Raw genomic sequence first — 17,812 nt, 5'->3', positions numbered from 1 at the left:
GAGAGAGCGGCGTCCACGACACTACCCTCACAACCTGCGCCCTCCTTTGCCTAGAGTGGCAGTTCAGCTTGTTCCGGCCCTGCGGATACCCTTCCAGCTGCAACTCAGTACTGGGAAACACCCATACACTTTCCATTCACACACACTTCGAGCAATTTAGTCCATTCAATTCACCTATACTGCATGTCTTTGGACTGTGGAGAAAACCGGAGCACCTGGAGGAAATCCACAACAACAATGGGAGAACATGCAAACTCCACAGAGAAATGTTAACCTGGCCTAGCGGTTACTCGAGTCAGCAACGTTTTTGCTATTAGGCGACAGTGCTAACCACTGAGCCACCATGTCGGCCTGTTTATCATTAACCAAATAAAAAGATTGTGTATGACTCTTTTCAGTGTTGTTGTTTGTATGTTTTTTGTACTTTGAATACTTATTAAGAAACTGATATGATTGCATGTTATATAATGTATATTTAGTATAGGTTTTACTATGAATAAAGCCAATGTTGATGATTTGGGATTAAAACAAACAAACAAAAAAACAAACAAACAAACAAACAAACAAACAAACAAACAAACAACAAATAAAAAATAAATACATAAACAAACTAACTAACTAACTAGCTAACTAACTAACAGCCCAAAAGTATAATTTAACTTGTTAAACTAAATAAATTACTAATTAAAAAAATGTACTGTGTTCTTCATGTGGATTTGCATCTAAGAACAACCTTTAAGGAGCACTTTTATTTTTAAATCTGAGAAGTGAAGTTTATTTAAAAACTATTTTCGGGAGGATCACCTGCTTATGATTGACCACGGCTGGTCCCGCATTAGCTAAACACATGATTCAATAATCAGATGATTCCTAACTCATAAAAAATAACCAGAGTTTCTTACTTCAGTTATCTTGAAGAATCCCCCCTTCCACCCCTACTCCTCCCCTTTTTCTGGATTGCGTGACGCGGTGGCTCATTGGTTAGCACTTTCGCCTCACAGCAAGAATGCCACTGGTCTAAGTCCTTACTAGGTCAGTCGACATTTCTGTGTAGAGTTTACATGTTCTCCCCAAGCTCGCGTGGGTTTCCCCGGTTTTCCCCCACAGTCCAAAGACATGCGACATAAGTGCATTGACCAATCCAAATTGGCGCCATAGATGAGCTCTTAGTCAGCAGTATATCTGTCCATAGCAATCCCTAGTGTGTTATTTGTCATAAATAAGCAGGGGAGTTTTCGAGATCTACCAGAGCTCAAACTCCCCTCTCGCCCTGCAAAAGGGAGGGAGCCCCAGGCTCGAAGATCTTATGAGCTCAGGGCTATCTCTAGGCTCTCTCCTCAAACACGCTTTATAATGAATCATCAGCTAAGTGTGAACTCTTGAAATTAATAAAAAAAAACAGGCATAACATTGGATAGTGATCCAATAGAGTGTTATCTTTCCAGACGTCTTTACATGCGTGTGTGTTTTCAGAGAGCGGCTGCGAACACACAGTATCGAGTCGTCTGGGAAGCTGAAGATCTCAGCGGAGCAGCACTGCGATTTCACAGCAGAAGACCTGAAGGATCTCGGCGAGATCGGCAGAGGAGCGTATGGCTCGGTCAACAAGATGGCGCACAAACCCAGTGGACAAATCATGGCCGTCAAGGTAAGATCTGCATTCTTTCACTTATGCGCATTTCACAACTGCGTCCCTTCATCAGTAGCAAGGATGCTGAGACTGTCATCCATGCATTTGTCTCCTCACGCATCGACTACTGTAATGCTCTTTTCATTGGCCTGCCTGCCAGCCTCATCTCCAGATTACAGTATTTTCAAAACTCTGCAGCTAGAATACTCACTCATACCAAACGTTCTGCTCACATAACCCCAATCTTGTATGATCTTCATTGGCTCCTGGTTGCATACCGCGTTAAATTCAAAATTCTCCTCCTCCTGCATTTAGATCCTTAAATAACCTTGCACCCTCCTATCTCTGCAACATGCTTGTCCCCTACACCCCAACTCGCTCTTTACGTGCTGCTGACTCTGGCCTTCTCGCTGTCCCTCGGTACCGCCTCTCTTCAATGGGGGCAGATCATTTAGTGTTATTGCACCCAAACTCTGGAACTCTCTACCACACTCACTCCGCTCTGCTAATAATATCTCTGAATTGAAATCCTTACTTAAGACTCACTTATTTTCTGAATGCTTCGCATCTGATCTACCAAACTGACCACTTAATCTGATCCACCACTACTCCGCTCATATGTCTCTTTGGGTGCTTTCACACCTACACTTTTGTTTCGGAACGTATCTCGTTTGCCCAGTTAGCGCGGTTCGTTTGGCATATGTGAACAGGGCAATCGCACTCTGTTCCGCGCCAAAGTATTCGCTCCGAGATCGCTTGAATGAGGTGGTCTCGGCTCGATTGAAACGGACCCTGGAGCGGTTCGATTGCAGTGAGAAAGCGATCCGATCTGAGCGCGGTTGTATCACTGTGTTTTATGGATATGTAATAGGCATATATGGCTATATGGAGAGAGAATTATGAGTATGGCGGGAAGTTTCGTGAGTCTCCGGATGCCCGCAAACGAGTGATGATCTCCCGGTAATCTCGCGTCTCCCTCCAGGTCCTCAAATAGGCATCGTCGCGCACCCTTCTCACCCTTCCCCACCGCATCTCTCCTCAGACACGTCGCGCGCGCACCCTGTCAATCCCCACCAAACCACCACCTCTCCTGACAGCTTAGCGGGACGCTGCAAAATAAACCCTGACACTCTGACCAATGTAAGGAGAGTTTACTCGCACGTGACTTGTTTTAGCTCTTTTGGTCCGATTAGAAACTTTGCAGTGTGAAAGCGAACCGCTCCAAGAGCAAAGAGCAACATTGTAACAATTGTAATCTCTGTTTCGGAACAACTGAATCGATTCACAGGTGTGAAAGCACCCTCAGGTCTTGTTTGTGTAATTCCAGTTTGTTATATTTGACCTCATGTATGTTTGTTTATCTTTTTGTTGCATTCCTTGTAAAGTGTTCTTGAGCTCTGGAAAGGCACTATATAAATAAAAATTATTATTATTATTATTATTATTAAGAATAATGTGTAGGTTTATGCATTCAGCAGACACTTCTATCTAGCAATTCATTATAGATGTACCAATATATCACATTGGTTTCATTTAGTTGAAGTCAGAATTTTTAGCTCCCCTTAATATTTTTCGCCAATTTCTGTTTAATGGAATTTTTAATAACTTTAGTTTAAATAACTTTTCTCAAATAACTGATTTATTTTATCTTTGCCATGATGACAGTAAATAATATTGTGCTAGATATTTTTTAAGACACTAATATTCAGCTTAAAGCAACATTGAAAGGCTAAACTAGATTAATTAGGCAAGTCATTGTATAATGATGGTTTGTTCTGTAGACCATTAAAAAATAATATTGCTTAAGAGGGCTAATAATATTGACCCTAAAATTCTTTAAAAAAATAAAAACTAAGTTTGATTCGCATTATCCTCTTGCTAAATTATATTATGATTATGCATAATTTTACATATTAAGCTAAAGGCTTATGTTAGTTAGCGCTTACATAATGGTCATTTCCACTGTGCTGTATATAAAAGTATAATGTTGAAATCACTTAGAAATTCCTTGTGAATTTCACAAGCAATTATAAAGAAACAGGAAGTCAAAAAATTAATGCTGTGTTATAAATAGAAGGCCAGACAGTGTGATAATAATGGTCTATACAATGTTACAAAACAAAAACATTACGTCTCATGCTCTTTGGACAAGTAATGCATTTGTAGTGTTTTTGTGAATTACTACAGTTGTTTGAAGTATTTAATGAACAAATGAATTATGTGTATTTTATTTTATAATAGTTTAATTAAAATGTCTTGTTTTATATAGTCAATACATCACTCTCTATACACATACACACATTAAAAAGGAATAAAGGCAAAAAAGGATGTATGTTTGTCAGATTGCTGAGTTATGTGTTTAGATTTGTGAATGTATGTGTGTATATATGTTTATTTTGAACACTAAGTCTTTTCATTCTTTAATAAATCTGACTAATAATCATCCCCTTTTTATTATGTTCAGAGATAGGAAGTAACGAAGTACAAATACTTTGTAACTGTACTTAAGTAGATTTTTCTGGTATCAGTACTTTACTCCACTACTTATTTTTCTGACAACTTTTTACTTTTACTTCTTACATTTTTACACAAATATCTGTACTTTCTACTCCTTGCATCTCTTAAAATTGGGCTCGTTACTTTCATTTTAATGCGCTTTGTGGTGCGATCTATATTATTTCTTGTCATCACGCACCTGTGTGCTGCAGTGCGCGGCCTTTTCAACCTCTGATCACACACCATATGCAGGCTTGTATATTAAGCTTACCATGATAATGGCAAGAATGAGGAACTTGGATGAGACAGAATCAGCGATGTAAACATGACTGATGTCATGATTATTCCGGGTAATAGACTAAGTTGCGTTTTGGTCGACCAGATCACAGGTAAACATGACATTTCTGATTAGATCTGGCATTTAAATGGGGTTGAAGTCTTTTGTCCTCTTCCAACCAAGCTGTACTGTACTTCTCTGATCTTTCAATCTACTTCCGGGAAAAACAAAAAAACAAAACTTTAACTAAACTAAAACAGGTAGCAGTAATGAATACTTTTTACTACTTCGTTACTTTTACTTGAGTACAAAAGTGTGGTGAGTACTTCAATTTTGTATCTGTACTTCTACTTGAGTAAAGGATTTGTGTACGTTTGCCATCTTTGATTATGTTAAACATATCTTGGGAAGACTCATTTTAAACAGCCTCAGAATACATTAGGGTGATAAATGATGCACTTTAAACATTCAGTTTTGCACATTGAATAATAATAATAATAATAATAATAATAATACAAAAACCTGCAGTGTGGTTTAATTTGAATCTGTTCTCACTTTCGCATTGACTTGTATGCAATTTACTCGCACCAATACTTTTTCAATATTTTTTCTGGTGTGAATCCAGCATAAAAGGCTTTTATCACCGATTATTAGTTCGGTGTGATTTACTTTTTTGCTTTTATTTTCTTTTTAATGATGAAGAGGAAAACTATTTATAAAAATACCTGTGTAGGTGTGGACATAAAGCTATGGCAAGCCAAAGGGCTCACAATTCTGCCATACATACGTGTGTTTTGCTTCAGAACTGCATTTCTACCAGTGTTGTTGGCAATATGAATTGATGAAATTGTCATCGTTGAAAAGTAGAGATGTTTTTATTCTATTATGCTATTCCTTCTAGAAAGGACTTCAGTGGTAGTAGTTTTCATTTTTAGCATAATAATTATCTGCTAATTGCAGTTAAATCCTATTTAAAGAAAGAAAACAGCTGATGAAACACAGACAGTCATGAAATGGCCTCCACAAGGTCAAAAGAAAGCCATGACACTCTGAAGCAATGGTCTCAAACTCAATTCCTGGAAGGCCGCAGCTGTACATAGGTTATCTTCTACCACCTCCACTCACACCTGCTTAATAGTCTCTAGTAGTCTTGAACACCTTGATTAGTTGGATCCACTGTGTTTAATTAGGGTTGGAGCAAAACTGCAGAGTTGCTGCCCTCCAGGAATTGAGTTAAAGACCCATGCTCTAAACCTACAGAAGAACTCTGGAGAGTGCTTTAAAAAGAAGCTTGATATGTGCCACAGTACATTATTTTAGAAAATGTCAAGACAATTAGAACAAAGTGTTTTTTATAATAATAATAATAATAATAATAATAAGCTCTAGAGTGTATCAGAATTTATTCTATAGTCATGAATTTATTATTGTCATTTTCTTCAATTTTAACAGTCTTTGAGTTGCACATTGTAGAAGACTGTTAAGATTTGTTTCTTTTAATTGTAGATTTTGAGCTTTTTAACTCTTGAAACTTTATTTTGTCCTCCTGGTTTGATGCTCTAAGATGCTAAATGAAAATTTCTGACCTGATAGAGATTGCTGTATTGACTTTGAGAAGTAACGGGTTCTGAAATAGTTTTTTTGTATGCCTCTTTATTTCTCAAGCGTGTGTGTGTGTTTGTGTTTTTTCCAGAGGATTCGTTCAACAGTAGACGAGCGAGAACAGAAGCAGCTGCTGATGGATCTGGATGTGGTCATGAGGAGCAGCGACTGTCCGTACATCGTCCAGTTTTACGGGGCTCTTTTCAGAGAGGTTCGTCTGTTTCATCAGCTTACCTACTACTGACCTTTTTTGAGACTCCATTTACACTGTATGGTTCAAGTGACCCAATTCTGGAACAAATCACATGGATTCTGATTCACTCAAATCAGATTCAGTCCACTTTCATATGTGGAAATTTATCCGATATGAGTCTGATCCGTGCACTCATGTCTACTGTGTAAGCAGGTAGATACATTTTCACCTGTCAATGAAAGTCACACGTCATTAAAAACTGTAGCAAATGACATCAACTCTGATACTTCATTTCAGATCAGACTTCAGGAGTATGGAAGGTAAATCCTGCCAATTTTAAATAAATCGAATAAACGTTGGAAATGAAAATGAAAATCAGATTAACAATTTCATTTTAAAACACCGTTCGCAAAATATCTGCCAAAAATGAAAACGAAATGAAATTATTTAATTTTCATTTTCACTTTGAAAACACATCGTCCCTGTCAAATTGATAATTAAAATAAAGTTGCCAATTTAACATTTCATTTTCACTGCATTTCAACGTCAAGACTGCCAATATTAAAATAAAAAGCCAAACTGAAAAATAAAATGCAAACACAATTTTTACAAAGCGTGTTATTAATGTTCACGCTATAATAGTGACACAATTCAAATGAAAATGTAAATTTAAGCTTTCCTTTTATTGACACTTTTTCATTTCAGTTTTCATTTTCGATTTCATTTTCAACTTAAAGCTGTATGCAAAGCCTATGCTAATTAGTGGGAGGGGCGTATTCAAGTGACATTAATAACAAGCTTTGTAAAAATGTGTTTGCAATTTATTTTTCAGTGTGGCTTTTTATTTTAATATTGGCAGTCTTGACGTGGAAATGCAGTGAAAATGAAATGTTAAATTGGCAACATTATTTTAATTATCATTTTGACAGGGATGATGTGTTGTAAAAGTGAAAATGAAAATTAAATAATTTCATTTCGTTTTCAATTTTGGCAGATATTTTGCGAACAGTGTTTTAAAATGAAATTGTTAATCTGATTTTCATTTTCATTTCCAATGTTTATTTGATTGATTTAAAATTGGCAGGATTTACCTTCCATACAGGAGAGTCCCAAAGAGAGAGAGAGCAACATACGCCACATAAACAATATAAACTAATATAATATTTCATTTCCGTGACCATCTCCCCCCCCCTTCACCCTCCCCCACAGAGGGTGATTTCACCAGGGGCCCCCTTCAGGACCCCCACAGTTTGTTCTACGCCACAGATTAAGATGCCTACTGGTTTAAAAGATGGCTAAATGAGAACTTTTCTGTCATAAACGATAGTAAAACAGATATAAAAAAAGAATTAAAAAAATTAAACCCTGTGAACATATTAAATACAGGAATGGAGAAAAGACTTCTCTTTTATTACCAGCTGTCAGTCAGCGCCCGCTCTTTTTTTTCTCTTCCTATTCATTGCGCCTTTGTTGTGTGCAGTGTAAATCAAGACGAACAGATACAAGTCACTTTTAAAAGCTGTTGTAAGCCGGTCATCACAAAAATCAGATACAGTCACTAAATCAGAGTTGACCATTACGATCTGCAGTGTAAATGCAGCCTGAGAGAGCCATTCATACTCAAAAATAACGCCTTGTTTTCTGTTTCTAGGGGGATTGCTGGATATGCATGGAGCTCATGTCTACCTCCTTCGACAAATTCTACAAATATGTTTATTCCTCTTTAGACGAAGTGATTCCAGAGGAGATTTTAGGGAAAATAACATTAGCTGTGAGTCTCCTTTTTTGGCATTCAGATCTGTTTGGGTTTTAATGAACGCTGCATTCATTTACACACTCTCTGTGTCGTTTCAGACTGTGAAAGCACTTAACCACTTAAAAGAAAACTTGAAAATTATTCACAGAGGTAAGAGAGGCGCTGAATGATTGTGCTGGCTTCTTTTTATTTCTGTTCAGGTTATTTGTGTGTGTTTGATTAGAGTCTAAGTGTATGTCCACATGAACACAGGTATTGTCAAAACCAATAAACAGTTGAAGTTAGAATTATTAGCCCCCCTTTGAGTTTTTTCTTTTTTAAATATTTCCCAAATTATGTTTAACAGAGCAGGGAAAATTTCACAGTAAAGTGAAAATAACTTATTTTTGCCATACAAGTGTAATTACTGAACTTACACACAGCAGTCTGATAAAAATGCTCATTTTAGAAGAGAATTTTTGGATGCATTTCAAGGTTTTTGCATCTGAACTCTTCATTTATTGGTGTAATTGTAAGCCCTTTAGTTTTCCATTTAAAGCGAGTCTCAGTTTGTGGATTTCTTGTTTGTAACTGGTTAGATGTGAAGGCAGTGCTGTTTTCCTCTGACTGAAGCTCTTTTTGGTCCGTCTGCAGACATAAAGCCATCAAATATCCTCCTGGACAGGAAAGGCAACATTAAACTGTGTGATTTTGGCATCAGTGGGCAGCTGGTTGACTCCATCGCCAAAACCAGAGACGCAGGCTGCAGACCGTATATGGCAGTAAGTTTGTTTATTCGCTTATACTGTATATACAGTACGCACTACTGTTCACGTAGTTGTGGTTTGTAAGATTTCTGTAATGGTTTTTTTTTAAGTTTCTTTGCTGTCCAAAGCTGAATTTATTTGATGGAAAATACAGTTGGAAAAGCAATATTGTAATAATTTTTTAAAGTGTAATTTATTTTCTTTATGCAAAGCTGATTTTTTTTAATCTTTAGTGCCCTTCAGGTTCCGTAATGATCCTTCAGAAATCAATATAATGTATACAGCTACTGTAAACAAGGGGACACTAATTAAAAATCCTCAGTGTCTCTGGATTTACCATTATATTCAATTCAATTCATCTTTATTTCTATAGCACTTTTACTATGTAGATTGTGTCAATTATAGTTTTGTGCAAGTACATTATTTTCTATTATTATTTTATTCTGTAAAGTACTACTGACATTTTTTTTTAATTAAAAAGAAATATTGTATTTTGTAAACAACATCAACATCTTAATTTTCATCGAACAACAAAACTATTTTGAAAACGGAACCAGTTTTGTTTTAGTTAAGTATTATTCAAGTTAAGAAATCAATATCTGGTCAAATAAGTTTGGTTTTCAATGACAACAAATTTAAATAATTTAGTTTTTTTTTTCATCTGCAAAAAACAAACAAAAAAAGTTTAAAAGTAATCTATCATATTGAATTAAAACAATATAAGTTTTTTAAATATACCCATAACTAATAAATGCAGTAAGAGATTTTTAAAGGGCTATTTTAATTAATAATAAAAAAAAAAAAAAAAAAAAAAAAAAAAATATATATATATATATATATATATATATATATATATATATATATATATATATATATATATATTTAGGGTTGTAAAATTGTTGTAATAACCTATTATTGACCGTCAGTTAATTTGCATACTTTCTAATCGCTTTTTTCATTCATATTCTAATAATGAAATTGTCAACGAGCATATAGGCTAAATTATTCATTTATTATTTGACAAATGAACAAAAACTCATATCTGCCTTAACTCATATCTTCCTTCTGCGTCCACCTGAACTGGGTGCTTGCCTGCAATTGTCATTAAATTCGGTCTTTGCCTCGGAAAGTCGACTTCTCGTGACCAAAGACAGAATTACGAGCTCCACTTCAGCAGCGTTTTGTAGTTAGGAAACATTTCTCCTAAGACTACGTTTGCTGGATTCTCTGAATGTGCGATTTTCCGATCCTGCAAACACTCATTTTACCGGGAAAGAATACTACAGCACGCGCTCCTTCTGCAGCAGGGGCGCGGCTTCACCCCTTTGCGTTCGGTAGTGCTCACAACGCACTTAAAAGCACCTAACCTCTTTGCTGACGCTTGGTTGGCTCGTATCAGCTGTCCACGACTGAGGATATTTGTCAGTTTGTTCTTCATCGTCCACTGCATCACAATCAGCTGCTGTGACATTTTTGATTGTCACAGCAGCCTTTGATTTTCTTTTCTTTTTTAAATATATTTTAACTTGCCTAATTACCCTAACCTGCCTAGTTAACCTAATTAACCTAGTTAAGCTTTCAAATGTCACTTTAAGCTGTACAAAAGTGTCTTGAAAAATATCTAGTCAAATATTATTTACTGTCATCATGGCAAAGATAAAATAAATCAGTTATTAGAAATGAGTTAATAAAACTATTATGATTAGAAATGTGTTGAAAAAATCTTCTCTTCGTCAAACAGAAATTGGGGAAATATATTAAACATTAATAATGATATTAATTATGTGAGATATATTAAATAAAAGAAATTATATATATTTATAACTAAAATAAATATATGTTATTTTTAAATATATGTTTACTATAATTTTTTTTCACACTATTGCATATTTTAAGCTATAAATAAATCGAGGTAACTGTTAAAAAATCATTAAAAAAATAGGTATAGTTTATTTATTATTAATTTGAATTACTTATTGATTTTTTTTCTCACAATATTGCTAATGTTTTGTAAGCAATAAATAAAATCCAATTATTTAAAAAAAAAAAATTTAGGTCCACGATAAAAATGCATGTAACTTTTTAAGACACACACATGCTTTCAAAAGCCATGTTTCCATTCAAAGATGTGAATTAAATTTATGGGCATAACTGCAATATCTTATAAAAGATGTGCGAATAAAGCAGCGTTTCCATCCAGTGAGTGAAAGAGAACAAAATCATCACTTCTTGATTAACCGGTGCCAAATATCAAAAGTAAAACATCATATACTGAGGCAGGAGTAGCTGCGTGAATCTTTTCTTTATTTAATAAATGACCTCAGAAGACAGTATGCTGACATGAAATAAGCGTGTGATGGCATTCGAAGGCGTTATTTGCAGAGCACAGACGCTCTTGATAGTTCTGGAGGTAATTAATGATATAATAACACTAATACTGAAACAGTTATGGTGTTTTAGAATGACCATAATAACATTTCAGATGTTTTACAGTGTGCTCAGCCTGATGGTTTGTCCATTCACACACATTTTTATCATCACATGATCTCTTACAACAACATTGCATGAACTTTTTTAATGCGCATACTGAAATAAACCGCCATATAATCCAGCACATGTTTTACGCAGCGGATGCCCTTCCAGCTGCAACCCAGTACTGGGAAGCACTCATTTACATATACACTTTGGCCTAGTTTATTCAATTCCCCTATAGCGCATGTGTTTGGACTTTGGGGGAAACCGAAGCACCCAGAGGAAACACGCCAACATGAGGAGAACGTGCAAACTCCACACAGAAATACCAACTGACCCAGCTGGGGCTCGAACCAGCAACCTTCTTGTTGCAAGGTGTCAGTGCTAACCACTGAGCCACTCTGTTGCCCTGTTTTGGTTTCATTCAGTAAACTGTTTGAGGAAGAGCATCAGTCAGTCTTGACTGGCTACTGATGAAAAATTAATTCCTGATATTTCAGTGGAGTGATGTCACCGCAGGAGTGTCCATGAATGAACTTCAGCTCTGATGATGTCATTCTCTAATCTGAGCCGTGATCTCATCCCTGCATTATGACGTCATCGTTCTGTAAACATCGGTAGCACAGCTGTTAGGATGTGAGACACATTCACACACTGCTGTCTGGCCGGATGTGTGTGACGCTGCACATCTGTTTCTGTGGTGTTTTGAGCTGTCTGGACCGTCTGATGTGCCTCTCGCGCTTTGTTTTTATGCGTTTAGTCAGACTGACTTCAGGATATTCCCCTTTAAAGTGAACTCGTGACCCTGGAGTTTCTAAAGCCATGCCAGCTGAAAAAATGCTTTGAAATATTTACAGCATTCAGAAAACCGTTAGATCGGAAATAGGAGGTTTTAGGACAAACTGAACTGGAACATTCAGAAATAAAGTCTCTGCTAGTGTTTTACGGAAAAAAAACGTGTTCAGGAAAGCAGATTTTTTTTGTATATTTAGTATTTGATGAAAAACTAATAATACTAATAATAAGAGATGTGTTTTTATTAATAATGTAATAGTTGTTGTAATAGTAGTAATAATAATAATAATAATAATAAAATGTTGTTAATATATATATATATATATATATATATATATATATTTATTTATTTATTTATTTATTTATTTATTTATTTTTATTATATACAGTTGAAGTCAGAATTATTAGCCCCCTTCTGAAATCCAAATATTGTTTAACAGAGCAAGGAAATTTTCACAGTATGTCTGATAATATTTTTTCTTCAAGAGAAAGTTGTATTAGTTTTATTTCGGCTAGAATAAAAGCAGTTTTTATTTTTTAAACACCATTTTTCACACCAAGGACATAATTATTAGCCTATTTAAGCTAATTTATTTTTCTATAGTCTACAGAACAAGCCATCATTATACAATAACTTGCCTAATTATCTTAACCTGCCTAGTTCACCTAATTAACCTAGTTAAGCATTTAAATGTCACTTTAAGCTGTGTAGAAGTGTATTTTCACTGTATTTCATTATTTTTCACTGTATTATTAAATAATCATTTAAGCACATTATATTTCATCAAGTAGAAATTGATATTTGTAGTTAAAAATACTTCAATCCTCTATTCTAGTATTAATAATAAAAGTATAGTAGTTAAAAGTAGAGTTATTATTATTATTATACCTTAGCTTTCATTAAAAAAAAAAAAAAATAAATAAAAAAAAATATATATATATATATATATATATATATATATATAAAAATGGATCCTTAAGTTGATTTATTTTTTCTTAAAGGGGATCTATCATGGCCATTTTTTTAAAGATCTAAAGTAAATCTCAGAGGTCTCTAGAGTGTGTATATTAAGTTTCAGCTCAAAACATTACACAGATAATGTTTTCTAACTCTCTGAAACGGACCCTTTTAGGGTTGATACTAATTGTGTCATTTTGGTGGCTGTCGCTTTAAATTCAAATGAGATTGTGCTTATATTAAAAGAGGGCAGAGCTGCAATTGCCTGTGGATCAACATAGTGGTTCAAAAACAACATAGATATATACATTAGATGTCACCTACCCTGTTGTTGTCTATTGGAAGGTATGCGTCAATAGAGCCGCCATTTTGAAACAGGGTAGCGCTCCTTTGAAATGAATGCGGGACCAAGCTGCAGTGGAGGACTGTGGCCATCCAAAGCCAGAGATATACACATATACACATATATCTATGATCGGGAGTTTTCCTGGATGTTAGTATGTAATTTTTTTTATTTTTTATTATGAAATTTATAATTTTACATCCCTTTTCTACATTGATGGATCAGTGACCGCACAACATTCCTGACAAAAAGCTTGTGTCTGTGTGTACAGAAATGTACTATTCACCCTCCCTGTTAAATTTGATCTAATCATGTCCTGAAACACAGCTCCTCTCCTGCTTTCACTTCTCATACTGACGGAGGGAGCGATTCGTTTGTCATTGAATCTCCGTTATGAGCAACTCGTTCACTAGCCGACAATAATACGTTTTAAAGTTTCTGGCAGCGCAGCATCTCGTTGTCATAGTTCTTTTGCATTGTTTGCTGATTTTCTTCAACAAAACTAGCATAAGCTGAGTGTTTAGTGCGAGTTGGAGCTGCTTTGCCTTATTGAATGCAGTAAGTGACTGTATTATCATCAATAACGTTACCTGATTAGCACAAAAGTTCAGAACATACAAAAAACGTAAAAAACGAAACCTTACCTATGTAATGTTCTGCCTTTGTGCTTTGTTTTCTTTGTTTAATTGTTACTACACCCGTAGACAGCACTAAAGTCCAGCATCTTCACGTAGTAACACTGTCTTGACTAGTGCGGTTGAATGACATTTGTCCTTGGAGCACTGTACCAATGTGGCGGCGCTATTGACGCATGCTCAGGTTCCCTATGCGATATCTAGTGTATATATCTATGCAAAAACAAGACTGACGTCCTATGCTAATGAGGAAAAGATTATCACTAGTGGGCGGGGCTTGCCTTCTCTGCTGACATGTACAAAGGGAGAATGTCAAACAAAGTGATGTGTGTGTGTGTGTGTTTCAGCCGGAGAGGATAGACCCCAGCGCCTCCAGACAGGGTTATGACGTGCGCTCGGACGTGTGGAGTTTGGGCATCACACTGGTGAGGCTGACATCATCAGTCACGTGACCCCGCAGTGCAGCTGGTTTTAGTGTGTGTTTTAAATGCTCTGTGCTGCTGTTAATGTTTCAGTATGAGCTGGCCACGGGACGCTTCCCCTACCCCAAGTGGAACAGTGTGTTTGACCAGCTGACGCAGGTGGTGAAGGGCGACCCGCCGCAGCTCAGCAGCTCAGAGGAGAGACAGTTCTCCCCCAAGTTCATCAACTTCGTCAACCTGTGGTCAGAAACTCACACACACACACAAACACTTGACACATCAAACAGACACTCATACACACGTATACACTCACACACAAAGTCTAGACAGATAAAGACAAACACACACACGCAGGTACACACTCCATTTCCAGGATCACATTCATTGACACACACTCATACATACACCGATACACACATACTCACACACGTACGCACAGTGTCCTATTACATTCATGCACGCTCATACACACACACACACCGCACATAAACACAAAAAGATACAGACAATGGCACACACACACACACCACACATAAACGCAAACAGATACAGAGGAACACTCACTCACACACGTACACACTCCAATACCAGGCACACATTTACAAACACACACTCATGCACACACACAACATATACAGAACCACACACACACAAACAAACACACACACAGTCTCATACTATACTCTTACACACTCACACATACACAGACACACAACCACATAAACACACATACTCTCAAACACATACAGAGACACACATATACACACAAACACTAACACAGCACACAGTCTCACTAACATGTAGTGCAACACACTCATAAACAAACACACTCACATAAACTCACATACACACTCACGAAACACACACAAATACTCACACTCATAAACGAACACACTCACACTCATAAACAAACACACTCACATAAACTCACATGCACATACACACTCACAAACCAAACACCCTTACACACATACTCTCATCCACACACAGTCTCATACTACATTCATACACACTAATACACACACACACACACACTTAAAAAATGCACACACAAACACAGATATAGACAAATGCTCACACACAAACACACTCATACATACACACAAAAGATACACACACAAACACATTCAGTCTCATACACACCCATACATAAACACAAAAAGATACAAACAATGGCACACACACATCACACATAAACGCAAACAGATGCAGACGAACACTCACGTACACACTCTAATACCAGGCACACATTTAAAAAACACACACTCATACACACAAAACATATATATACACACATACGCGAAGTGTCATACTACATTCATACACACACATATACACTCCAATACCAGTCACACATTCACAAACACACACTCATGCACACTCACAACATATACAGATCCACACACAGTCTCATACTTTACTCATACACTCACACATTCACACAACCACATAAACACACATACAGAGACACACATATACACACAAACTCTAACACAGCACACAGTCTCACTAACATGTAGTGTCACACACTCATAAACATGCAGCCATACACACATACTCTCATCCACACACAGTCTCATACTACATTCATACACACTAATGCACACACACACACACACACACAAACACAGATATAGACAAATGCTCACACACAAACACACGCACACAAACACACTCATACATACACACAAAAGATACACACACAAACGTATTCAGTCTCATACACACCCATACATAAACATAAACACACTCACACATGCACAGAAACACAACCACATCAACTTACGAACACAGCACACAGTCACTCACACTAACATGTAGTGTCACACATTTATTAACATCTACACACACTGACATAAACTCACATGCGCATACACACTCACGAAACACACACACATACTCACACTCATAAACAAACACACTCGCATGCACATACACACTCGCAAAACACACACACATACTCACACTCATAAACAAACACACTCATAAACAATCACACATAAACTCACTTGCACATACACACTCACAAAACACACACATACACTCATAAACAAACACACTCACATAAACTCACATGCACATACACACTCACAAAACACACACACATACCCACACCCAAACACAATCTCATACTACAATTATACACACACACCACACAAACGCAAACAGATATAGACAAATGCTCACACACAAACACACTCATACATACACACAAAAGATACACACACAAACACATTCAGTCCCATACACACCCATACATACACAAAACACACACACACAAAAGATACACACAAACACATTCAGTCCCATACACACCCATACATAAACACAAACACACTCACACATGCACAGACACACAACCACATAAACACACACACTTACAAACAAACACAGTCACTCACACTAACATGTAGTGTCACACATTTGTTAACATCTACACACACTCACATGCGCATACACACTCACGAAACACACACATACTCACACTCATGAACAAACACACCTGCATGCACATACACGCTCACAAAACACACACATACTCACACTCATAAACAAACACACTCATAAACAATCACACACATAAACTGGCATGCACATACACACACACACACACACATACTCACAGTCATAAACAAACACACTCACATAAACTCACATGCACATACACACTCACAAAACACACACACATACCCACACCCACACACAATCTCATACTACAATTATACACACACACCACACAAACGCAAAAAGATATAGACAAATGCTCACACACAAACACACTCATACATACACACAAAAGATACACACACAAACACATTCAGTCCCATACACACCCATACATACACACAAAACACACACACACCTACACACAAAAGATACACACAAACACATTCAGTCCCATACACACCCATACATAAACACAAACACACTCACACATGCACAGACACACAACCACATAAACACACACACACTTACAAACACAAACACAGTCACTCACACTAACATGTAGTGTCACACATTTGATAACATCTACACACACTCACATGCGCATACACACTCACGAAACACACACACATACTCACACTCATAAACAAACACACCTGCATGCACATACACACTCACAAAACACACACATACCCACACCAACACACAATCGCATACTACATTCATACACACACACACACACACACACACACACACACACACACACACACACACACACACACACACACCACACAAACAGATATAGACAAGTGCTCACACACAAACACATTCACACAAATACATAAACACATACACAGACACACAACCAGATAAACACTCATACTCACAAACACACACAGAGACACAAACGCACAAATACAGCACACAGACACTCACACTAGCATGTAGTATCATGTATGAAAGTGGGAAAATCCCACTCACACTCATAAACAAACACACATAAACTCACATTAACACACACACACACACACACACACACACA

At 36.7% G+C, this 17,812-nt stretch overlaps 1 protein-coding gene and 1 long non-coding RNA gene across 5 annotated transcripts in view; one reads left to right on the top strand and one right to left on the bottom strand.

The window, feature by feature from the left end:
- LOC141381140 (uncharacterized) overlaps positions 1 to 17,812 on the bottom strand; it is a 693,969-nt gene that overhangs the window by 570,416 nt on the left and 105,741 nt on the right. The window lies entirely within an intron of this gene.
- The window catches only part of map2k4a (mitogen-activated protein kinase kinase 4a), a 46,490-nt gene that overhangs the window by 19,586 nt on the left and 9,092 nt on the right, over positions 1 to 17,812 (top strand). For all 4 annotated transcript variants that reach the window (XM_073938107.1, XM_005164355.6, XM_009299178.5 and 1 more), the window contains 7 exon segments: positions 1,474 to 1,648; positions 6,097 to 6,216; positions 7,850 to 7,969; positions 8,053 to 8,104; positions 8,588 to 8,715; positions 14,251 to 14,328; positions 14,419 to 14,567. In XM_073938107.1, the coding sequence (XP_073794208.1) occupies positions 1,474 to 1,648; positions 6,097 to 6,216; positions 7,850 to 7,969; positions 8,053 to 8,104; positions 8,588 to 8,715; positions 14,251 to 14,328; positions 14,419 to 14,567 (822 nt within the window).

This window comes from Danio rerio, chromosome 3 (assembly GCF_049306965.1).
Source record: "Danio rerio strain Tuebingen ecotype United States chromosome 3, GRCz12tu, whole genome shotgun sequence".
Classification (NCBI taxonomy): Eukaryota; Metazoa; Chordata; class Actinopteri; order Cypriniformes; family Danionidae; genus Danio; species Danio rerio.
Note: the sequence above shows the minus strand (reverse complement) of the source record. Positions and strands in the feature narration are given on the sequence as shown.